At 40.3% G+C, this 26630-nt stretch overlaps 1 protein-coding gene across 1 annotated transcript in view; it reads right to left on the bottom strand.

Moving 5' to 3' along the window:
• LOC136864442 (organic cation transporter protein) overlaps positions 1 to 22807 on the bottom strand; it is a 112216-nt gene extending 89409 nt beyond the window's left edge. The window contains exons 1-3 of the mRNA XM_068225764.1: positions 22716 to 22807; positions 22255 to 22404; positions 10546 to 10789 (exon numbers count right to left, since the gene is read on the bottom strand). Of these exons, the coding sequence (XP_068081865.1) occupies positions 10546 to 10789; positions 22255 to 22404; positions 22716 to 22807 (486 nt within the window). The remainder of the gene's footprint in view (positions 1 to 10545; positions 10790 to 22254; positions 22405 to 22715) is intronic.
• Positions 22808 to 26630: the final 3823 nt, after the last annotated feature.

Here is a 26630-nt window from a genome sequence, read left to right as displayed (position 1 = left end):
TTGTTCCTTGGGTAGAAGGCAAGAGAGGGCGTCAATCGGCCATTCTGCGGGATATTGGCGGAATATCGTTGGAGTTTATAACCGTCCTCGAGTAGCTTAAGTAATAACACCATTAGTCATCTTATCTGTTGACCTAAGAATGCCTGCGCCTAAATTTCTCCCCTGTTACCTCTTTCTTATATCTATAACTCACACCAGCATATTTTATTGAGGGGCATTTGATTTTCCAATACATTCACTTGGTATTTACATATTTGTCGTCATCCGGCTGTCCTCAGTTTTAATCCATTTTCTATTAATTTCAACTTTCTTCACTGAATTATTTTCTTCCTTAATTACACCGTATGTATGCGAGTGCTAATCCCGAAAGCTTGACACTCTTTCCTTTGAGGAAATATTCTAAGCTATGCAAATGTATAAATTTCGGCCCCGGAAAATATCGAAATATGGATGCAATTTTAACGACGGTGCACACCTTCGTTTCGGGATAATTGGTGGCTAATCTGTAAGTCTTATCACAAATCAGAAAGCACAATCGCCTTTCATTTTGGAGAGATCCACAACTTTGGTCCTATGACTTTTTATCGTATTTCTATTCTTAATGCGTTAAATAGAGCTGTATTTCTCGATTTCAAGTTAATTTTGTACTTTCACACGTATTTGTTAACATTAATTTGGCACACTTATGGAAAAGATAGAATCATGACATTCGGCACGCACATTGGCATGACCAGTGGCAATGTGATAGCCAAATTTTATGATTCTATCTGTCACATGAGTATCACAAATATAAAGTAGTATGCGAAAACTGTACAAAATTTCACACCCAATGATTCTAACTCAATCTAACCCATAAATATAGGAGATACGAGAAGATGTCATGGGACCATCCATGTAGAACACTGAAAGAGGCGTCTGATGGTGAGGTCCGTTTGCAGATATGTCACAGAGCTTCAAAGCAGTAACTATCGAAATAAAGGTCTGCACTTCTAGAGTGTGTCTGTACATTGACTATATTGGCGACATTTCTGTACAGTTATCCGTTTCAGGTGTAATAATGACCATCTGCATACTTTTAGCTTTGGTGTCTGTTTTTCTGTGGGTTTTTTTGTCTATAATTTGGAAACTACTGGATATATTTCCAGCAAAATTCATATTTAGAATCCACCTGTCCTTGGGTAGGTTTCAGGGCAAATACTGTTTCTAAATCCATGAAATGACTGGGAGGTTTATACGAAACCGAAACCGTGATTTTGCACTCCCACAAAATGTACACAACCAAACTTAATAGAAATCTACCTGCCTTAATGTAAATTAATTTTTAAACCTTTTTTCTCATGTGCATCATTTCGGTAAGAGGATTTATAAGGGAGATATTATTAACCGGACTTAACTTAAGAACGGGCGCGTGTTGAGCGTATTTCTTACAACTTGAAAACTATTGAAGATATTTGAACCAAACTTTATATTTAGCATTAACCTTTTCAAAGGTAGATTTTAAAGGTCAATAACATTTCCTGTTCCTGGAATGGACTGGCGGTTTATAGGGAACCGAAATGGTGAATTCACTCTTCCACAATATATACAGTACATGACCAACCTGACTGGAAATCGACCAAATTTGTTGGAAATCCATTTCTAAAACTTTTTTCATGTGTATTTTCTCGACAGAAAGATTAATAAGGGAGATATCATGAATGATCGGTTTTGCAGGGTAAGTCCAGCAGACATAGACCAAAAGGTATTGTACGTGGAGCAGATTCCTTATTTATCTATATAAGTAAAATCCTAACGACTGTGTGCCTGTACATTGACTATTATGGCGAAATGTTCGCACAGCTACGCGTTTAAGGGGTAATAATAACAACCATCTGCACAATTTTTTGGTTTAGTTTCCTGAAAGTCCTAATTTTAAGCCTCCTCGCCCTAAATCCACATTGCGGCATAATCTGCCAGACGAACAAGAAAACAGAAATTTGGCAAAATTATACGTTTTAGCCTGTAACGGACAGAACATTTCCAAGAGCTTTAAATTTTTCACTTTTTTCCTCAAAGAATATCGAAATATGGAGGCAATTTTAATGATGGTGCAGATCTTCGCGAAGTCCTATCACATAAGGGTAGACACAATCTCCGTTAAATTTGGAGTGATCTACAACCTTGGTCTTATGACTTTTTGTTGTATCTGTATCTCTTTTACGTTTGATTTTTGTCTATTTCTCGATGTTAAGTAAATTTGGACTTTTCACATGCATAATCCATACTTTCAATCACTTATAAGAAAGATAGAATCATGAAACCCTACACGAAAATTGGCCCACCCAGTAGCCATATGTGAGCCAAGTGCTATGTATGTAGCTGTCACATAATTATCTGAAAAGTAATGCAATGTGAGATAATCTTACAAAAATTTTACCCTATTCAACGTTTCAAACTCAATCTGACCCATGAATAGATCAGATATCATACGACCAGCCATTTAGGCCGCTAAATCTGACGTCTTATGGTACAATCGTTTCTCGATATGACGTCCGTTTTGCAGCAGTCAATCTGTAAATGAAGGTCTGCAATATTTTAAACATGCATATACTTTCGTATGTCGACCTATGTATATTCACTGATGTCGTGTTGTAGCGATCGAGAAAGGGTGTGTCTGCTATTGTAATCAGTACACCCCACACCGACTTTGACTGGCAGTAGGAATGGGGTCCTTCTCCAACACCTGTGTAACTGGCATTAGTAAGGAGGGCCTACCATTGTAGTGAATAATTCACTTCTCGATTTGACTTGCAGAAGGCAAGGGAGCATGCATTGTTGTTTAAAAGTCCCCTTCCCGATTGTGTTTGGCTGTAGGCAAGGGTACCCGCCCTTATAAACAAATGTATCCATCTAAAATGTGACTGGTATTAGGCATAGTGGCCTGTTATTTTGATGGAAACTCACCAACTTGGTGTGACTGGTAGTAAGCTGGCTGGCTGTAGGAAAAGATGCCTGTCATTATAATTATAACTGCACAACTCAATTTCGACTGGTAGTAGGGAAGTTGCCAAACATTCTAATGAAAACTGTAATCTCTCTGGAAGTAGGAAAGGGGGCCTGCCATTGTAACGAAAACTCCCAAATCGATTGTGACAGCGCAGTAGGCGATGGGGCCTGCAATTATAATGAAAACGTCCACACTCAATTGTGAATGGCAGTAGGCAAGTGAGCCTGCCGTTATTATCACAAATCCGTAACAAGCACTTTACATTGGAAACACCGTATTGGGAACCTCCCTATGCTGTTTCTCGGATAACGCTAAGAGACATGCCATTTTAAAACAATCTTATTTACTGTATGTACAGTATTTACTTCGATATTCGAATACAATGTAGAATACCGTAGCGAAGCACGGGTACATTTGCTAGTTATTATTAAACTTCTCGAATCTTCCCCATTCCGAATGAGCACTCAACGAATGCTTCAGTAGCCCGAGCAACAGAGTTGTTCACTTGTTTTCCTCCAGCTGTGTTGTCCCTCAGGTACATGCACTATTGTTAACGCGAGGAAAACAGCAGAAAAGAAGAAATTATTTGTAGTCAGAAAACGATCTTAGGTGTATTAAGACGAGAATGAAACAGGAAATGCAGATCAACAATTAAATGGACACATATCTGAATTTTCAGTTTGTTTCCCGTGACAATTCAACATAAAAAACGTCAATTATTTTTAAGTGCGACTGTGTAACGAGTTATATTTTAAAATGGGTTTCACATAGTGTGGCGAGGAACGAACGAACGAACAGTTTTTAATTTTTATTTTTTTAACAATTGGCTTTACGTTGCACCGACACAGATAGGTCTTATGGCGACGATGCGACGATGGGATGGGAAAAGGCTAGGAGTGGGTACGTACAGCCTCAGCATTTGCCTGGTGTGCAAACGGGAAACCACGGAAAACCATCTTCATGGCTACCGACAATGGTGTTCAAATCCACGATCTCCCGAATGCAAGCTCATAGCTGCGCGCTGCTAACCCCACGGCCAACTAGCTTGGTTTTTAATTTGTGAAGAAATACTCTCTTATACACTGACTGACAGAGCAAATGCAACACCAAGAAGGAGTGGTCAGAACTTTATGCCAATTGCAGGGTAGACTGACGTCACTGAGGTATGCTCATGATGTGAAATGCGCCGCTGTGCTGCGCACGTAGCGAACGATAAATGGGACACGGCGTTGGCGAATGGCCCACTTCGTACCGTGATTTCTCAGCCGACAGTCATTGTAGAACGTGTTGTCGTGTGCCACAGGACTGTGTATAGCTAAGAATGCTAGGCCGACGTCAACGGAGGCATTTCCAGCAGACAGACGACTTTACGAGGGGTATGGTGATCGGGCTGAGAAGGGCAGGTTGGTCGCTTCGTCAAATCGCAGCCGATACCCATAGGGATGTGTCCACGGTGCAACGCCTTTGGCGAAGATGGTTGGCGCAGGGACATGTGGCACGTGCGAGGGGTCCAGGCGCAGCCCGAGTGACGTCAACACGCGAGGATCGGCGCATCTGCCGCCAAGCGGTGGCAGCCCCGCACGCCACGTCAACCGCCATTCTTCAGCATGTGCAAGACACCCTGGCTGTTCCAATATCGACCAGAACAATTTCCCGTCGATTGGTTGAAGGAGGCCTTTACTCCCGGCGTCCGCTCAGAAGACTACCATTGACTCCACAGCATAGACGTGCACGCCTGTCATGGTGCCGGGCTAGAGCGACTTGGATGAGGGAATGGCGGAACGTCGTGTTCTCCGATGAGTCACGCTTCTGTTCTGTCAGTGATAGTCACCGCAGACGAGTGTGGCGTCGGCGTGGAGAAAGGTCAAATCCGGCAGTAACTGTGGAGCGCCCTACCGCTAGACAACGCGGCATCATGGTTTGGGGCGCTATTGCGTATGATTCCACGTTACCTCTAGTGCGTATTCAAGGCACGTTAAATGCCCACCGCTATGTGCAGCATGTGCTGCGGCCGGTGGCACTCCCGTACCTTCAGGGGCTGCCCAATGCTCTGTTTCAGCAGGATAATGCCCGCTCACACACTGCTCGCATCTCCCAACAGGCTCTACGAGGTGTACAGATGCTTCCGTGGCCAGCGTACTCTCCGGATTATCTCACCAATCGAACACGTGTGGGATCTCATTGGACGCCGTTTGCAAACTCTGCCCCAGCCTCGTACGGACGACCAACTGTGGCAAATGGTTGACAGAGAATGGAGAACCATCCCTCAGGACACCATCCGCACTCTTATTGACTCTGTACCTCGACGTGTTTCTGCGTGCATCGCCGCTCGCGGTGGTCCTACATCCTACTGAGTCGATGCCGTGCGCATTGTGTAACCTGCATATCGGTTTGAAATAAACATCAATTATTCGTCCGTGCCGTCTCTGTTTTTTCCCCAACTTTCATCCCTTTCGAACCACTCCTTCTTGGTGTTGCATTTGCTCTGTCAGTCAGTGTAATTGTACGGTGCCAGGTAAGTTATTGCGTCATATGCCTATAAGTAACAGTGGCGTGCAAGGAAAAAGTGTGTACTGTTCCAAATAAATTCTAAAAAAGGGGAAAATACAGACTAGTTTGTATAACAAGTCTAAAACCTCCGATAAAGCTCAAGTGTGTATCTATCTTGTATGTGAAATAATCGCAAAAGGGTAGTCAATAACATGTACTTCGGAACATAATACGACACAAATGGGTGTACTGTATTCTTGTGTACAGTAGCCTCCAATATTTCTCTACCAGCAGAACTGATACTAATTTTGTCTACTACCACAACAAAACTACGTTTTATCTAAACAGAATTGCATTTGAAAAGTAGGCCTTTCTGGACACTGTGAGGTAATAGTTATTTTACCGCACATGAGCAATGAATTACCTTACCGCACACTGCATGGACCAATGTACGTATTACATCACAGTCTTCACAATGTGCCTACGGTACCGCACGTTGTTGGAGGTAAAGCCATTATTCCAACATACTGTACTACAGCGAAAACGATGTCTGATCTTCAGTATGAACCTGACAAAAAAATCCCTCACCTGATAATACAGTTGAAACATTTGCAGGTGCTCACGCCCTCAGTCCAAGCCAGCAGGTACTGAACCCGGTCGAAGAGAATTTTCTCTGATGGTGCTGAGGCATTGTATTGTTGATAATGGTGTACATTTTGAAAATCTTCTGTAACAAAGTTTATTTTTTTCTACGAAAGGTCCGTTCGAGATTGTTACATTCTAAGATGTGCGTTCTGCTCTTGTAATTTACTATCCCAAGTGTGTTTTCATTATGGTATTATCACTGGATCGGGATAAGTTTCATTTAATTTCATTATGGAACGCTTCATTGTACATTTATTTAGTGAATTCTGTGGAAGTGAATGTACTGCGAAGGGTAAAGTGTTAATTTAAGCCCTGAGTGCTCGGCGTCTTAGGTGGCCCAGGCGTCACGTGTTAGGGAATAAGGAGTGACGTGGTTTCCCATTACTTTTCTCACTGAGCCAGAAGTTGCTATTACATACCAGTCTGCCAAAACCACTGAAATTCATGCACCAACCGACCCTATGACCGGCATTTTCACACCATTTATAACAGGGACTGGCCGAATTAGGAATGGTCTTACTAATCTACTCTTCCAGCCTTCTCATCACAGGGTCGAATACTGGTGAACCCAGGTGATATTTAAAAATGAAAATAAAACCTAAATTAATGGGCAAGGAAAGACAAAGAGTAAAAAAAGTAAAAATGTTATGAATGAGAACTCTTTGCAAAATTAAGTTTATTTAAAACTTTGGCAGTACAACAGAAAATAAAGCACTATATATTAAAAAAAGTCATTGCTAATATCACAGGGTCAATTGACATGAAAGTTCCACTTACGCATCCATTCTTTTATTTAATCATTCCGTTACATCTTCCAAATCTTATTGTTCAACTGAGCACAAATGCATCATTTGTTTGAATTATGTTAAAGTCGGTTTTACATTAATCTCATTTCCACTCATTAATTATTTAACATTATACAACACTAACTCAAGAGTTCCTTCAATTTCTCCTTACTTCCACAGCCAATTCTCAATCCATTTCTTTCCAGCCTGCACTTCCTTCTTAGTCTCTTTACTTTTGTTTATTATTCCTTACCATCTTTAGATGTACAGACTTGTACCTTAATGAAGGCCACGGCCACTTTCTTCCCACTCATAGCCCTTTCCTATCCCATCGTCACAATAAGACCTATCTGTATCGGTGCGACGTGAAGCAAATTTAAAAAAGCAAATTTCGTAACTTATACGTACCATTGCCTTTTAAGTGAAAACCATCTGAGGGTAGATCCCTACCTCCTACGCACCTTTAGGATCTAGAAATATCACTCCCAGTTTCACACATACCCACTGCATAGTCTCAGTAAGTAATTATGTTCCCAATCACCTTCCAGTCAGTATCTCTCCTACATAGTATTCCACTGATAACAATTTCCGCTTCCTTTACCTTTAGCATCGGTAACAATCAGAAGTGATTTTTAAAATTCGATTCCTAATTATTTTCAAATAATACACTAGAATGCTTCCAATTTACTTTTGTACTATTCAGTTAAATATTTTTGATTTTCTTATAGGGCTATTTTCTGTTAATATATTTAAGAATGAAAATGTCCTTCGTGATTATTTTCTACAATTTATTCCCAATTACATTTAATAAATCATACGGAAAACTTGTAAGGATACATTGTCATCAACATACAGTGTGTCCGGCTTGAATGTATAATAAAATAAAAATCAATATATTGAGAAGTAATAGAACGGTTTAGTTGTACAAGTAGAAAAAAACTCAAAATGGTTCTTTATATACATAATACACCTCGACATGAGCAGTATTAGTGGTACGACAGACGCCGGATCTCTATTGCACTCCCCCCGCCCGCCAGGGTGCTTGGTGTTTTGGCCCGATATCGAAAGCGATCTGCCAATTTCCCGAAGGCGTCTGTGCTATTTTCCGATTGATATGTATGTGAGGAACATGTTCACTTAGTTGCCGTTGATGTTTCAACGGAAAACAACATTGAACAAGCCTAATAGACAGCCAGTGGGTCGCGAGCTGTGTTGCTCAGCCGTCTGAGCTGCCTAAACTTCAAAGAAGACAGACAAATGGGACATTTACCTCGGAGGCCAGCTGTGTGTTGGGATACTTACTTAATCAAAATTCACACGTTAAATGTAATTTTCACATTTAAATGCAGCATCCGAACAGCTATTGATCTGCAATGCTGCAAAAAACATGGAGAGAGGTGGAATAAAATGTGGATTTCTGTCGCGCCATTAATGGTGCGCATATAGAGGTATATTAGGTATGCAAAAAATTCCAATTTTCTGTACTTGTAGAAACAAACCGCCAATAAATATCTCTGTTAATTCTCAACATGTTCATATTTATTATATTACACATTCAAGCCGGACATAATAATTTGTTTTACTTCGCGCCGACACATGTCGGTATTACGGCGACGATGGGATAGAGAATGGCTAAGAGAGGAAAGGAAGTGACCGTGTTGTTAATCAAGGTAGAGGCCCGATATCTGCCAGACGTGAAATGGGAAACCCACAGTGGGGTTCGAACCCACTATCTCCTGAATGCAAGGTGACAGCTACGTGACTCAAACCACTCAGCCACTTTCTCGGTGTCACCAATAAAGTCTTATACATTTCCATAATTAAGTTGCAATATTGGATTTTTTATGCTCACCGCATGCCAGTGATGAAGTGCCATTCCATCCAAGTTAAATTCTAATGCTTAATATTTTAGACGTGCTATACCCATCACACACACAAATTAAAGTTTCTGAAGAAAGTGCCCTAATGATCCCTCAAGATAAGAAGTATATTATAACAATAGTCAGAGAGTTATTGTTGATAAATTTTTGAGGATTAATACATAAGTAGTAGGCCACCATATATTTCTTTTCTTTAGGCTCTGCGATGGTAGGGCATTCGAGGACTGGCCTTCCACCACCACTCTCCCCACCCCTCCTTTATGATTCCTTTTGCCCTCATTCTTCGAGTAATGGCCCTTCCCGTCTTTCTTCACATTTCGATACATATCCTCACTATCTTTCCGATCATTAGGAGCTAATAACCACGTGTTTTTGCAGATGAGAAAAACAAACACGACAACAAATTTCACCAACACCAATTAGTTCACAATCATGATGAATGAACACTATATTTCAACATCAACATTGCTCGCCATTAATGATCCAAAAATCTATATTCATAAATATCTGCATTATTATTGCTCGACTTATAAAATGATATTAGACATAAGACGTTGTGAATTGGATTTTCTATCATTATTGTTAAGTAGCCCATTTAGATAGAGCTAATATTTCCGAAGAAATGTAGAAGTTTGTGAAAATATAATAAACTCGAATATCTCGTTATTATTCCTCGTACGCTACAAAAAGCCCAAAATACATAATGGAGATTATATTTTTAACAATTTTTATTATCAACAGGTTTCCGATACAAATTATATTAACTGATTAATTTGACATTTCCTGTCTTTGTCTCTTTAATATAGGCCTAGCTGCACCGCTTTATACTACTCAAATGATACACAGCCTAGTGCACGCCCCGGCCCTCCTTACCAAGTTTCGAGAAATTCCGTTCAGGCGTTTCCCCGTGATGTCGACACAAACAAACAAAACTGAGCCAACTTTGGACATTTGTATATCCAATCCGAGATATTTAAAAAAACGAAGCATGAGGCAAATACTGCATTCAAAGTGTACAGACCAAACTATATTTTATTTGTATACATACTCACTGCAAACAAGATCTGAGCAAATACAATTAATTATAGTATTCCCACAAATAAACAAATCCTATAGATTGAAGCTACGTGAAGTTTGTGTATCCATTAATATATTCGTTTTGTTACGTAAATGAACGGTCCCTGGAAGGGGTTCACATATTAAAGTGCCTTGTGAGATCCTGAGGCTCCACTGTGCGTGGGGACGGTAGAATTCATCCATGATGTCCCTGCCTATCGTAAGCTGTGGCTAAAAGGGAAAACTTCAGGGTTCTTCATTCTGCGAGCGTGGGTTGACAACCAGACAGGCTTAGGGCGTATTTCAATTTCACACCTTTCTTGGACCTTCTCTTTCTTTTGCCGACCTCCTCATTCTTCAAAGGGTCGGAACTGTTCATGTTTCCTGGAATTAGTGTTACGTGAGGATGGCTGCCCAGTTGTAATTCCCCTTAAAACATCTGCATCCTGGGGTCCCATGACCTTTGCGCCAGACAATATTAATCGTTAAGCAATCATACACGTACTAAACATACCTTATTATAAATAATGTAAACACTCTATCCAGATAAATTTTCACTTCTATGGCTAGTGCGCTTGAATGGCCCCAAGAGTATACCAAATTCCTGATTATGGTGGAGAGCGAATTTGGTTGTAGCGAATACATTTTCTAGCAAGTTGCTAATGAACGTACCCAATGTACCTGAACAAAGAATTTAATTTACCTCGCTGAGAATTGTCTCCTCAGGTCCTTCGTACACCCAGTGGTAGCACCGTTCGGTGGAGTTGAGGAACCACGCTGACGGACAGGAGCTGTTGTCATGTTCCATAAGGGTGGAGTTTGCCTGCTGATACCTGTAACATCTGCTAGGAACCACTTCCTCCTTCTGGTACTCCATAGGTACCGCATTCTTCAGCCAGGCAGGCTGGAACTCTGTTCCAGGTTTGTCGCACTCTTCGATGTGACATCTGTTAACAAAATATAACAATTTACACATGTACAGTATATGAACGTACCGGTAACAATGTATCTGAGAGACATTTGTGACCTCGTCTACCGACAGCCAACCAAAAAAATTATTAAATGTTTTATATGGAGCACAAAACAAAAATTGATGAAATAATAAATTAAGTTACGAAAATTCAACATTTCTCTGTACTGTTAAAATAAATGTAGATATTATCTTTCTACTTTAAATTTCTTCATATAGGTAAGAACCTGATTTGTAAGACATTCAAATCTGTATCAATTAGCAAATACGATAGGTTTTCTTCCTTCGTATGAATGCGCTATCACATAATGATATGCTAGACTCTGCTAATACTGTTAATTGATATTACTTGAATATTTCTATAAGTATATTAGGATAACAATGAATTACATAAACTAGTTTTAGCACACCACGTACTTATTCTTAAATAGTACATTAATACATTGAATGAGCTCTATTATTAACTATCAATGGTGTAATTTTATAAAAGGCGAGTGGATATAGATCGTTTCAATGGACGTAATACAGCTCCCACCACTCTTTGCCTAATATGATATATAACTTGGTATTTTCTGTTTTGATTATCTTTCAAACATGGCACAAACAAATGGAGAAAATGGCAGGAATGAATTAGTAAAAACTCAGGAATGAACTCGATCAATCAATCAATCAATCAATCAATCAATCAATCAAACAATCAACCAACCAACCAGTCAATCAGCCAATCAATCAATCAATCAATCAATCAATCAATCAATCAATCAATCAATCAATCAATCAATCAACAGTCATCATTGATCAGCATTTTGGACTGTCCGCAGATTCACTATCAGTTGTTAGCTTGTCTTTTCTTAAATGATTTTAAAGAACTTGGAAATTTATAAATTGATAAGTACTCCATTTTCTAATTCCTCTTCCTATAAATGAATATTTGCACCAATTGAATTTCAACTTTATTTTCATATCATGATCTCTCCTACATTTAAAAGCTCCACTCAAGCTTGTTTGCCTCCTAAAGTCTTTCCATGCCATTCTCCAATGACCGCTCGGAACATCCTGCGTAGTGAAGCAGCTCGTCTCTTTACTCTTAAGTCTCCCCAGCCCAAACTTCGTAACATTTTTGCAACGCTACTCTTTTATCGGAAATCACCCAGAACAAATCGAGCTGCTTTTCCTTGGACTTTTTCCAGTTCATGTATCAAGCAATCCTGGCGTGACTCCCATACACTGGAACCACACTAATTGGGTTCTTGCCGGAGACTTATAAAACTACTCCTTTACATCCTTTCTACAACTAACAAATACTCTCATAATCATATGAAGAGGCCTTTAAACATTGTTTAAAACCTCTTTGATCTATGGCGCAAACAGTTGGGGAAAGTGGAGTTATTAAGGTAATTTATTATAAAACACCTAAAGTGATCCCCGTGAAGTACTTTCAACCCATCAACACTAATTAACTCTGAGAGAACTTGTCCTCTTAGTGAAACATACAACCTGATCTTTAATCTCATACTATTGTCGGTTTTCCATCTCACTCAGAACACCGTCGAGGTCGTTTGCAGGCGCTCACAATCTTGTAACTAATTTATATACAACATAACATCATCCACGAAAAGCCTCATCTGTGATTTCAGTTCCTGATTCGTATAATTTATATACGAAAGAAAATATGCAGGTCTAATAATACTGCCTTGCAGGACAGCCCTCTTAATCGTTACAGGGTCATATAATGTCTGATAATGTTTTACCTACTCTAATTACCGGAATTCTATTTTCTAGGAATGTAGCCCCCCATTAACTACGCATTTGTTTAGTACAATGCCCACACTTTCGTCAATAGTCTCCCATTGTCTACCCTATCAAAAGCCACGGAAATGTCACTAATGATACAGACCATTTGATCTCCTGAATCTAAAATATCTCCTACATGTAGAAGCTGAGCCTCGCTGGAATAGCCTTTCCGATACCCGAAATTCCTTCCATGAAACTGGTTGGTCATTTGCAAGCGTGTCTGATATAATCAGAAAGAATGACTTCTCAGAGCTTATATGCAACACATGTCAAGATGACTGGGCTGTAATTGTCCGTTTTATGTTTATCACCTTTTCCCGTGTACACTGGGCCTAACATAGCAACTCTCCATTCATTTGGTATACCTGCTACACGTAAACAGTAATCACATACAGTACTGTATCCCAAACCAATGCCTTTAGTACATCTCAATAAGTCATATCAATCCCAGCTGCTTTGCTAGCTTTTAACTTTTGTATCCTTTTACAAATAACTTCACTGTCAGTTATTTCAGTATGTCGCCAACACCTTTAACCTCCTCTACCTAGATATTTTCCTTATATCCAACTATCTTAACATACTGCTGACTGAATACTTACGCGTTTTCTAAATCCTCGCATGTACACTCCCCTCGTTCATTAATGATTCCCAAAATTTCCTTCTTACAACCTTTCTCTGCCTTAAAGTATCTATACATTATATTTTTCCTAAAACTGGTATGACTGACAATTATGTTTGCCATCATGCTTTTGTCACCTCCTTCTTAATATCGTTATTTCTCTGTTATAATAGAGTGGGTCTACCTCATTCCCTACCATATTTAATAGTAATTACCTTTTTTCTCACTCTTCAACAACTGCTTTAAACAATCCCACGGGGTGTTTACATTTTTATTTATCTTTTCTGTTGACCATAATTGATTTTTAAAATCTCCCCCAGTGCCTCGCTTATCAAATAATGGTATTTTCTAATAGTCCTACTTTTACACCCTTCCCTTCTATTGCATTTATTTTAAACTACGACAAAAACAGCTTCGGGATTACTTATATCATCTATCAGTTCAGTGTGTCTGGTTTTGTTAGCATCACGACTGGTATATTTTCCCTCTAGTTGGTTCCATCACTTTCTGATTCAGCTTTCCTTCTCAGATTAACTCATTTACCATTTATTGGTCATTATTTCTGTCCTTTGCCTCACCTTCCCTGTTAACGTTTGTTAAATTGAGATCACCTGTTACAACCACATTCCTTTCTGTGTCTTTCGAAACACAGCTGATTACAATTCCACATCAACGCCAGTGCAACCATTCACAGCTCTGTACACCCCCAAAAAACATCAAGTTGCCTATCATCCTTAGAGATGAGCTTGACACCTAGAATTTCGTGTTTACCATCCTTACAAATTCCTCTCCCACCGGTATGAATACTTCTCCCCCCTACCGTTTCCATCCTGTCACTACGATAAATACTCCAGTTCCTTGAGAAAATGCCCACATCCACAATATCTGTTACAATATCTGGTAAATGTATATTTATTAAACTTCTGGAAATAGTGGGTTCGAACTCCACTGTCGGCAGCCCTGGGACTGTTCCTTAATTAAGGCCACGGTCAATTCCTTCCCAATCCTAGCCCTCTCCTATCCCATCGTCACCATAAGACCTATCTGTGTCGGTGCGACGTAAAGCAGATTGTAAATATATATACCAGGTTGATCGCGAGCGCCGTACTTTCTACCCGTAAATGTCCCACACGTACGAATGATTAGTGGGATGTCTACTAACTGGTTTTCACTACTGCCAGCAGTCAGGTTACGTCAGAATATGAAGAGATGGCAACTGGACGGTCGCTCGCAGCATGTTCCTCAGCACTACCCGTCTAATGCAACCCCTCGGATTAGTAATCCTCATTTACGACCACATAGTACTAGACTGGTGTATGTACTAGTGTGCAGCACTACATTTGCTGTCTGCATATCGGCAACGGCTAGTGTGTTCAGCAACGATGAATACACAGACATAATTTTAATCTGTGGAGAACTTGGTGAAAATGCAGCCGAATCTCCAAACAGAGGTCTGTCTTCTACACATGTATTTCGCCGGACCGTATTTTTTTTTTGTCTCATACAAACAACTCTTTTATAGAGTGGAATGTCTACACATGTATAAATTAATAAGTTATTACATTTTCTTTTCTGCACCTTTGGCGTATTTACAAATGCACTCTTGTTATGTAACGTGTGTAGTAAAACGACACCATCCACAATACAGCACATTGTAGCACTCCTTCGAAATCAAGTGATTATGCATCCCATGCATCAGCAGTGCACGCGGGACAGTTGTTAGTAGAAAGTACGGCGACCGCGAGCCGCCTGGTATATACAGGGTGGTTCACCAGCCCCTTATTTTCTTCGGAGGTAAGTAACCTAACTAATGCTTATATCATAGGCATCCTAAAAATATTAGTACATGCTTCTTTATGGCCTAAGTTCAACTCTATACCGTTTATATAATGCTCCCTAATATTGTAGAAATCATTAGCGGCAGTGTTATTTCTATTACTTAAACTTTAATTATGGTTTACAGTGTTAATTTAACTTCTTTACATTGCATAGCACGTAGCATAATCTATTTATTCGATCGCATCACGGGTACCGGTGTTATTTCAAGTCGCAATTAATTACATGTTTGCGGAATGGATCTTAGTATTTGGCCTGGAATTGTGTATTGTAGTTTTTCCTTTGCTAGGTCCATGGATCAATTTACAGTGATGACACACAGGTAGGGAAAGCCCTCTCGACCATTAGCATAAATTTCAAGTTATTTGGTGTTCATAAACTAAAGTATAAGGATCTTTCGGTTATGTTATTTGGGTTGCCCATCTCCTACACATAAGGGGCTGGTGAACCAGTCGGTATACATACTAAATTACTTAATTTTATTGCTTTCTTAAAATACTTCTACAGTTTAACATTAACAATTGTATGTCATCTTCACCCATTCGAGGTTCATTTTTGATCAATTTTAAACTAAAATTAAATTTTCTGGGACCATCGGTTTAGAAGTTATTAATTTTTTTACGTTAAGGGTTGTTTTCACCCCAACATACTTTTTACTGCTGTAGATGTCATTTAAAGTATCCTCCTACACTTCTTCAACGTCAAAAGTTATTTTTACTCCAAAACCATAGAAAGAAACAGCCGAGGATAAATAAATCTACACTAACGTTAGAGGATAAATGTTGTTAAATTTTAAGCTAAAAATCCATTTTCTAGCACCATCGGTTCAGGAGATATTGAATTTTTTAGTTAAGGTTTGTTTTCACGCTCCTCCCTAATACTAGTATATTTTAATACACTATCGAAATAGCACAGGTTATCTGCGCTGATAAGCGCGATGTTGCAAAGCTCCAACAATAAGCTGACGGGCAGCCGGTTAGATTAACACATGGTCAGCGTGACGATAAGCCTGCACTTTTAGTTAGTGTTAAACGAGGTTGGGTTGGGTTGGGTTGGGTTGGGTTGGGTTGGGTTGGGTTGGGTTGGGTTGGGTTGGGTGGATTAGGTTAACGCGTGGTAAGCGTGACGTTAAGCCTGCAGTCTTTGCCAAGGTGTGAGGTTAGACCCCTACTCTTAGCAAGAGTGTGAGGTTAAACCACTGCTCTTACCTAACTGTGAGGTTAAGACCCCGCCAAAGTGTGAGGTTCAGCCCCTGACTGGGTGTGAGGTTAGGCCCCAGAGTGAGGTTACGCCTAATGTGAGGTTAGCTTAGCTTAACCAATGTGTGAGGTAAGCTTAGCTTAACGTAGCCGAGCGATCTACACCGATCTACACTGTAGACTCCGTCGAACTGTCCAATTCTCTCTACTGTGCCAATTAATTATTTCGCTCTCGGGTTTTGTGTTGGGGCACAAGTTTATTTGGGTGGAAGGTATGGCATCGTCAACGTAGAGAAAATCCCACGGTATAATGTTGCTGGTCTGCCGCAACAATGCCCATCACAAGGTTGAACAGAGGAGGTTGTAAATGTGAGTTTTTTACGCACTATTCTTCTTCTTTCTTCCTTCGTTTCGGCCTGCTGTGGACCACGTTATTTCAACCGTTTGCATCCTTGAGCTTTAATTCTTCCCCAGTACTCACGAATTCTCGTTCTGTGAGCTTCCTTTCTTTCATCAGTCCACTGCTTGCCTGTTTTCAACTTTGGCCTTTCTTGGAACCTCTTATATCCCTGGAGCTTTTCCTGGAGAGGAGCATGTTTCTGGATGTCTTCGAGTGTGATTCCTATTTCTTGAAGTTTTTTGTACGCACTATTATTATTATTATTATTATTATTATTATTATTATTATTATTATTATTATTATTATTATTATTATTATAAACAATCCTTTCCTCATTTCATATAGATGGTTTGTGTCATGAAGTACACATTAATAATCAAGTATATCTGTCCTTAAAATGGGCGGATGACCTTAGATGTTAGACCCCTTTCAACAAAAAGTATCATCATCATCATGTCCTTTGAGTTGTTCATGAAGCGTCATACTATGTGGCATGTCTCGAGGACAACAAAAGTTCTGTATGTTGTAATATTCTCCTGTCCTCAATGTTTTACCACATGTGCTTGATAGGCATATTTGGGTTTATTCCTCTAGTTTAAAGCCCATTGGATCATCACATCTGTCTTAATTCACACATAAAGCTCTGTCTTATTCATTTCTGAAAGTGCGCCCTCTGAGCAATATTAATATTATTACTATTATTAATTACTTTAATTGTTACACTAAAATTTATAATTCAGTTGTTATAGCCATCAGAAAGTCACCCGCATCTCCATGGTATAAACTTTGTTGGTATTCGGTCACTGTTTGTCAGATAGTCAGCCGAGCTGCATCAAAATTGCATTCCGATGAATGTATTTTGCCCAACTTACGTAGAAGAACGCCAAATCTTCCAAGAGTTATCCTCACGCTGTTTAGAGTTGTCCAATTTCTTCAATGTTGCTCAAATTCCGGGGCTTCTTCTTCGTATCTAGGAAGTTGTGAAGTGCAGGCATTGTTTCTGCTTTCCATTTTTTTGTCCACTTTATGGTAAATAGGAAATTGTGTCTATGAATTGTTGTGATGTTGCAGTAGGAGGTTTTCTCGATTTCAGCCTTCTGTTTCCAGTGGCAGCAGAGATGGGTCTGGGCATTACAACCTTCAATCTAGAACGTCCCTAACGTGTCACGCAGTGACGTTCAGATAATGAGTGGAACAACACCCATACCGTATCCCGCAGTGATATCACCCACTGGGATGGGAGTTCACTTTTGTTCTATAACGCAGAGCATACTGGTCCTCCTCCAGCTATGAGAATTTTTACTACCAACCTGAGGGCATCAAAGTAAATGAATAGAAATTGAAGATATTCTAATTACCAATCATTTAACACTTGATACGAGACTGACAGGAAAGTGCTTGATGACCCTTCTTACAATTGAAAGAGACACACCTATCTGAAACTAGGATGAATCTCTAAGTTTTGGATTCATATATAAGGGAAACTAGAAAAAGAAACATTGTGTTATAAATATTCCTAAGTAGGTAGGAACTGTCTTCCCAGTCTGTACTTGCTTTCAAAGTGATCATCAGAACATTTTAAAACATGTAAAAAATGCAGATATCTCCCAACCATACTTAACGTAGAGGCATGTTTGAGTGAGCCCTATTGGTTTTAAATGTATAATGCTACAGGGCTAGATATGGTACTCTCAGTTTATATTTATACCTCCCAAATTGTTTGTTAGTTTCTCTATTTGTTTGTTTTCTTGCTTGTTTGTTTATCGTCTGATCCAACGTTATAATATACACACACATTCAAGTCAAGAGATCATCGAATTGATGCGAATGTCCCTTCAGTTTCTTCGGGTGTTGATAATTTTCGACATTTTAACGTAGGAAGAAATTGTGTAAAATCTCTATATAATTCATATCGAAAGAGAATTGCTCGTTATAGTAGATAGTTGCAAGCATTTCAAACCGTACTTATTTTACGGACATTTCCTACCAGAATTTGATCATAGACCACTACAGTGTCCCATCACTCTGAAGGACCCAAGTTTCAGATTTATCGTTGGAAAATTAAGCTTGAAGAGTTCGATTTCAGTATCACTTATGTAAGATGGAAAACAAATGTTGAAAATGTACTTTGGTGCGTAGAGATAAATGCAAACGCACTAACAAGAACAGCTGCCTGCCTTCCATCCTTGTGTAAACAAAGCGACGTTACCTTCTTATACAAGTCCCTCACAGGGGCCATTCACCTTTCACCATTCCCTCGACTCTCCTTATCCTACAGCTCCGTCCGTAGAGGCAAAGGGCTGTGTCTTATAGCCCCCTTTGCACGACCTAAGTTCTACAAACTAGGTTTCTTTGCTCGCTCAGCGCGGCTTTGAAACGATATCCCCGCCAACATTAAATGTAGAAATGTAAATATAGTTAAAGGTTGTGTTAGGAATCACATGCGATGAGAAAATGCATGCGAATATGTGGAAGAATGAACAGGGAGTGAAAGGTTGTGTAAATGAGAATATGTATACATTAAGGTATACTTTGTTACTTTATCAGTAAATAGTGTATATAACTGTTTTAGTTTAGGATTTAGGTATTTCAAAGGTCAAGGGTCACTACGTGTAGGGTCTTACATAGATACTGTTATGGTTTGTGGTAAATAAATAAATAATGAATTAATGAATGAATTTGACATATCCCCACAGAAAAACGTCCAGTGGGGTGAAATCAGGCGATCGTGGTGGCCACTGACAGGGTTCACCCCGTCCTATCCACCGTTCAGGATATCTTGCGTTAAAATATTCCGTAACGGCTCGAAAGTAGTGAGATGGTGCACCATCATGCTGGAACCAATGTTGCAGTACTAGCTGCAGTGAAATATCTTCTATAAGGTTTCCTAGAGACACATCGATCTCTAAAATTTCAGATAATGCCTACTGTTGAGCCTAAGGGCAATAAAAATGGGTCCAATGACGTAGTCTTTTATAATACCGCAATACATATAAACTCCCCTGCTGGAGCTGCATATGCTCTGCTTGAACCCAGTGAGGGTTTGCTGGAGCCCAATAATGGACATTTCGACGATGGAATCATTCGGAAAGTAACATCTATCACTGGATGGTGCTGTAATGCCGCGGCCATTCTTTGCAATATGTTACCCTGCGATCAAAATCGTCTCCATAGAGTTGCGGATGTAGGCTAGGTGCACCTTACATGGGTGCCATTTCCTCTCCTTCAGTAACCTTGTATTGACGTTCGTGATAATTCCGGCCCATCTGCAGCTCGTCTTTGCTCTAAGTAACATTCAACGCGTATACATTGTAACAATTATAGTTTATATTATTATTAGTAGTAGTAGTAGTATTAGTATTAGTATTAGTAGTAGTATTTCATCACATAGGTTAAGTTCAGCTTACCGTGTGAAGGATTGCGTTCAAAGTCTTGCAGTACATTCTGCATAACGTCAGCATTGCCATAGACGGGTCTGTCCCGGCTGCTGGTATGTGCCTTGCACGATCCATTAGCTGTTAACTGCAGCTTTGTTCGGCCAAATACCTGTATAGAAGGTAGTCTGGAAACTCCTGTGCATCTTCGGCTGCATTCCGACCAGATTCTCCATAGATTAAAATTATGTCTATGTATTCGTCGTTGATGAACATAGTAGCCATTGACGATATGTAGACAGCAAATGTAGTGCTGCTGTACCATATACAGACTAGCACTATGCTGTCGAAAACGAGGCTTGCTAAAGCAAGGGTTTGCATTAGACGAGTAGCGCTGAGAAACATGCTGAGAGCGACCGTCCGGTTGTTATTTCTTCATATTCTGACGTAACCAGCCTGCTGGCAATAGTGCCCCTGTGGAAATCAGTTAGTATATATCCCATTCATCACCAGTGCATACGGGACATTTATAAGCTGAAAGTACGGCGCTCGCGACGCCTGGTATATGAAGCAGAAGATGAAAGAAAGATTAGCATTAGAAAAACAACTAATTATTTCAGAAGATTCACATAGATGCCTTGAAGACAAGATTCGGTTAGGATGACCTTTAGTTGTATAGAATGAAAGTCTGGGCATCGTACAAAATGAACAGCCGCTTGTCAGCACCCTTAACGATCTGAGAACCTTGACATTTCCAAAGCCATATTTGCCACAATTCTCAAAAGAATGTCAAAGAATGCATGCATATGAATATACTGTAGCTATGTCCAATACGAGCCGATATGTGCAAACTATCTCCAGAAAACCCTACGTGACTGATTCTGGAAATATGAGGTGAAAAATTGCTCCTTTCCTGAAATCTTGAGAAGAGAAGTCATTAGATACCCAGTAAAAGAGAACCTCAGTCAGTAGTTCGTCGAGGTCTACCCAGCGTTCTGTTAATTGATGTTCACATCGAATCAGTCCCACATAATCATACGGTTGACGTTGAGTTTTATTCTTAACTGGATCGGGTTTTAAATATTTCGAGGCGACACTATCCAGTCCTACCATAAATCACGTTATACTTCAGCAAGACAACGCTCCTTACACATTGAGAACGACAAACGCTACGAAGAAGTCAAGGAATTAGGTGGAATCGGATATCTTCTTCATCTAGCATACAGTAGAGTGATTTCGCCAACTATAGTTTATTCAGCTGCATGACATCACTACCTTCACGAAAGACAGTTTGATAATCTCGTCTCTAAATCCAAGGACTGAATTTGACAGCTTTCGAATGGATTCATCTAAGAGAAATGTGCCCATACATTTGTATCATAGAACAGCTCGTTGAAAAATTGTAGTTTAACCCTTAAATGCGCAATTTATTATTTATTTTAAATACGACGGTTTTTCATTCAAAAAGTAATAGATTGTTACCAGAAAAATATTTTAAAAAATATTTGGCAGAATTAATATATTTTTATTTATTTGGATCAGTCAAAATATTAAGATTTTTGTGTGTTTTTTGCACCGGTATACGAAAAGCTGTGCGATTAGTGTAGCTACTGCCAGACTTCAGTCTTAGGGATGTACTGGCTCACGAATTCTCTGTGGTAAACAGCATTTTATGTGTTTTATATTATTTGTTTAAAGTTCACACCACTTCAGCTTATCAGCAAGAAAAAGTCATTAATATAAAAGATTGTTCTTTCTTAATACACAGTGACCCCTAGCGAGTTCGTCTGCAAGGCAGAAGTAAATGGACACCTGTAAAATCATAAAGCAGATATAACAAGCAACTATATTCTACTTTGCACGTATGCAATGATATGCATTTAAGGGTTAAATTGAATTCGAAGGGTGCATACTCTGACTCGATAAAACTATAAATTCTACTATTTGTCAAAAGCGATACGTGAAATACTGTCAAAGTTATTCGGCATTTAATTATATTATTAAGTAACGTGTTTTTCAGACACTTGGTTTATGATATACTGTATCAGCAATTGGTTAAGAACACTGTGAATGGTATTGGAGTGGCTTTAGATTTTAGTGGACTCTCAGGATTGCATCAAGTAACTGGGAATAACCATGACAGAAAACTGATTGTGATATACGTGGAGTTTTGTGATATGCCACGTCACTGCAACTGTTAGAATTTCTGTAGCCACTTACCTGTAGCGGAGGTCACCAGCTGTAAAAACGTAACTCATGGCATTCAGGGATAGTACGAATCCCATGTATCCGAATAAGATGTAGATGTACTTCTGGTAGGTGCCGAACTGCCCCAGCTCTTGAAGGATAACATCGTAGTCGATTGCCATGCTAAAAGAAATCAAAATCAGAACCTCAGAATATAAACTAATTACATTACATTGCCATAAAACTGAGCATATAATATTGTATTAGTGAAGTTTGATCAATGTCTTACAGAGTAGTGATGAAAATAATTCTTCTACGATTTAGCAGGTGCAAAGTAGAATATTTCTTATGTTGAGATACGCATACAGCAAATTGTGAGCAATTAAAAGGACAAGTGTTGTGGTGCGGTCCTCATTTCAGCCTTCTCGGAGGAAGGCCATTATACAGTATTATGCAGGTTGAGAATAGGTCATGAAAGATCAACGCACTCTTACATTCTGAGGAGGAAAGACTCTCCAGTGTGTCCTCGTGGAGCCAGTTTCACCGTGATCACTTGCCTCACTGCTTGCGTGAATTTCTCTAACATCGGACGAAGCCTTAACCTACTGTATATACTCGATCTCGCATTAGTCGATGGCACATTCCTGTTGATCTTGTCATTCTCTCTATGATTGAAAGTGATCTGATTCAGGATTTCCAAGTTTCAAGAATCATGTTTCCCTCTGAACTGCTGCTGTATAATTCATTTCTGAATGTTTAGTGTCCCGTGTAGCGAATGCTACTTTTTTGTTACGGAATAACGAAACACATTGAAAAAAGTGTCAAGTTAATAACCTCGCTCAGTGAAATGCTATTGGGAATTCCTCTTTTAACGGGCTGACCTCTGAATCTTTAATTCGTATGGTTTTCTACGAACGAAATTGTGCTAGCTCTTTCTGGTATACACACGTCAAACAAGTTTTTCACCACCACCCTCTCACGAATGCCCATAACGTTGGGGTTCCTTTATAGTTTTTCCTCATGCAACTGCATATACAACTCTCGTGCAAGGAAGCAGGGCTGCAGGTGGCACCGCCATCTCTTGGATATTTCATGCAAACACTAGCGCACTCTTGCGCGCCGAAGGTTGGAAGTACACGTCGAACTGGATGATCCCGTCAGTGTGTCAGCATGCCTCGTACGACGATTACACCATTCGACCGGACCTATGTTGTAACTCTGCGTGAGCAAGGGCTGTCCATGCGGAACGTAACCCAAGTATTCGGGGTGAACCATTCTGATGTCATCATATCTGGAATCGCTTCCAAAAAACTGGGTGTATCGACAGTTTTCCTCTTCTAGAATGACAACGGTCAATGACAACCGTCCAGGACCGATAGCTTCAGAGTAGAGCTCTCAGTAACCCTGGTGCCAACGCAACGCAGCTAAGCAACGACCTTCTGGTGGTCACTGGCACGGCTATTACAGCACAATCCATTCGCAATCGTCTTTAGGATGTGAATCTGAATATTAGGCAGCCATGGCGATCACTTCCAGTCACCCCGAAGCACCATGGCACCCAGGACAAGTAAGCGAGGGAGCACGATGGTTGGGCCCTGAATCAATGGTGATATGTGCTCTTCACGGATGAGTGTAGGATCACCCTCAACCATAAAAATCATAGGAGTAGTGTATGGAGACGGCCTGGAAAACCGAATGCCTCCGTCACCCTGCCTCACGGGTCTTACAGAGAAGAGGATTTCTCGTCGTTTGGACCGTAATCATGTATGGCCACCGGACGCCACCCATTACTGCTCAGGGCAACCTGCGGGCAGAAACGTATAGGAAAACCATCCTCAAACCATTTGTGCTGCATTCCCACCAACAGGTTGATGACTGGTTCCGCCCACAGGACGAAAACTCCAGAGTGCACAGTGCAAGCCTGGCAACTGGCAATGCCCAGGAGGTCAGGATCACTCAGATGGAGTGGCGTGCATGTTCCCGGATCAGAATCCCATTAAGTAGGCTTGGGACCAGTTGAAACGGACTATAAGGGGCCACACAAACCCTCCACATACACTGTCGGACATCCGTAGGAATTACGTTAAAGAATGGGACAGACTGGACCAAGGACGCCTAGATGAATTGGTGGACAGCATGCCTCGAGGGCTGTGGACCTGCATTAATGCCAGAGGAGGTGAAACTCGGTATTGAGATTTCAGTATTAGTTGCAAGAGAGCTGCTTCCAGAGAGATTAGCTTTATTTTCCGTTCTGTATGTTTATATTTGCGATACATTATGTTTCTTTACTGTACACTCTGTCGAGTGTCATGCAGCGATCTGTAACAAATCATGCGGGTTACTGCCTGGAAAAAACCAGGGTGGTGCAATCCCTTTCTTTATGGTGATATATGCAGCAATTTAAACCCCCTGTGCTCTATTTCTCTCCAATGAATCTCTTGATCCTTAGGTTGGGGGTGGTAGACTACATCTACGGTATCCTCTTTCCGTCGTTAGAGGCGACTTAAATGAACACCAGAGGCTTTCAACTTGGGAGCGTAGGTTAGTGACCACGCTTTCCGTAGCTAAGTCTGACATTGCTTCGACTTACGTCAGGCTCCTATCTTTTATCTTTCCTATACGGCTTCCCTTGGTCAATTCTTGTTCTCTTCCAGCCCAAGCGGTATTACATTTACGTAAATTAGGTAGTTTTCCATAATCACACCGTTCGTGGCTTTTCCCGTTCTTTTACCGATGCCATCATTCTTCGACGTATCGGACCTCCTCCATTTCTGATAAATGTTACGATACGATGGTACATTGAAAACAATAAACACGAACACAAGCACCAAACGTATCCCTGTATGATCGGCCGAGTCTCCACGGACGTCCCTAAGCTGTCATGGTAATATATTTTTAGATCAATATGATAACTTAGTAATAAACAAGCTTCAAGCTGTTAACAACTTCTCTACGGAATTGCGCTTCTCTCCATTAGATTTCACTTCAGCTACCACACGGTTCTTAGAGGAGGACCTTAGAATAACGGTGAACGGTGCAGTATAGTGGAGTATCATGGAACCAGATAGTCATTCAGACAACGCTTCAGCTGTAGCATGGTTCCTATCTGAGGACACTAAAACTTCTAAGCGCAGGAAAAGAAGAAAATCTTTTGGGAAAATTGACGTCGGCAATCCTATGAATACTATTTTTCTCAGTGTCTTTAGATTCTACGCTTTACAGTAAAATAAGGGTTCATTCAATGAAATTTCTCAGCCGTTATCTCTCAATATTCATGACCGCGAAACGTTTAACTTGAACTTGATGTTTATTTTATTTTAGTTTCTATTAAATTTGTTAAGAGTGGCAGATAATCACGTTTACGCTCTTAAAAAAGCAATAGTTACCAGTAGGGGTCTAATATTCCAGATTGCTCAAGCGATGGTTGCCTGTTGCCGGTCACGTGACTGTGACGTCACAGCAAGGGACATTTGAAAAGTGGCGGCCCGAGGTACTATAGGTGTGGTGCAACGTGGCTGGGGCGATGGTGATGCTACCTGGCGGACGATGTGAAAAGTAGGGTGGCGACAGCGCGGGAACTGAGCAAGGCTTGCCGACCTGACAGATGCTTAGAAGAGTGCAGGCTTAACCTTACTCGACTCCAGGCGTACAAGTGTGTTACAGGTGTGTTACAAGTGTGTTACAAGTGTTACAAGTGTTACAAGTGTGTCACCCCTGTGGGCAAAGAGTGCACATGTGCGGGAATTGTTGGAGGTATGAATGACAGTGTGTGAGATGTGAAATGTGGACGTCGCTTAACATGACAATGAGGTGCCAAACGTATAGGCTCAAGTGTGATGCCGCAAGCTTAGCCTTACTCGACTCTAACCTTAACCTTACAAGGGTGGCACGGACTTACTTATTAGATATGCAATATATATTTATTACATAGTAACACTTCCTCAATTTATAGATTGTCTAAAAGACAAAGTATACTTAATACCAACTGATATTGTGTAACAGAGAAAAATACATAGAAGCCTATTGAATGTTAAAGCAAATCTCTGAAGGTGGTTTCTTAAAATACGTATTGATGATGTTAAGGCAGAAAGTCAAATATCAATGCTCAAGGAATTTTCTAGGTATCGTGCCCCTACTCCCAATTAGCAAGCCCATGACTTCGATCTTTTTTATCTGGTATTCTTCCTTGTAAAACGGAACTGTGGGCTCGTATATTTTCTTCTTCTCGCGATAACATCGTCAGGTTGACTCGCGGTGGATTCGAAGCGGACGGTTGGATCGATAATATATCCTACATTGTTGTCTTTGTAAGCAATTATATCGATCTTTCGAGTGCTTCCATTCTCTGCCAAACCATGGATCTCGTCATGGACAGTGAATCCGGTTCTTCTGAGGACCTGGGTAATTCT

Source organism: Anabrus simplex, chromosome 1, assembly GCF_040414725.1.
Source record: "Anabrus simplex isolate iqAnaSimp1 chromosome 1, ASM4041472v1, whole genome shotgun sequence".
NCBI classification, from domain to species: domain Eukaryota; kingdom Metazoa; phylum Arthropoda; class Insecta; order Orthoptera; family Tettigoniidae; genus Anabrus; species Anabrus simplex.
Note: the sequence above shows the minus strand (reverse complement) of the source record. Positions and strands in the feature narration are given on the sequence as shown.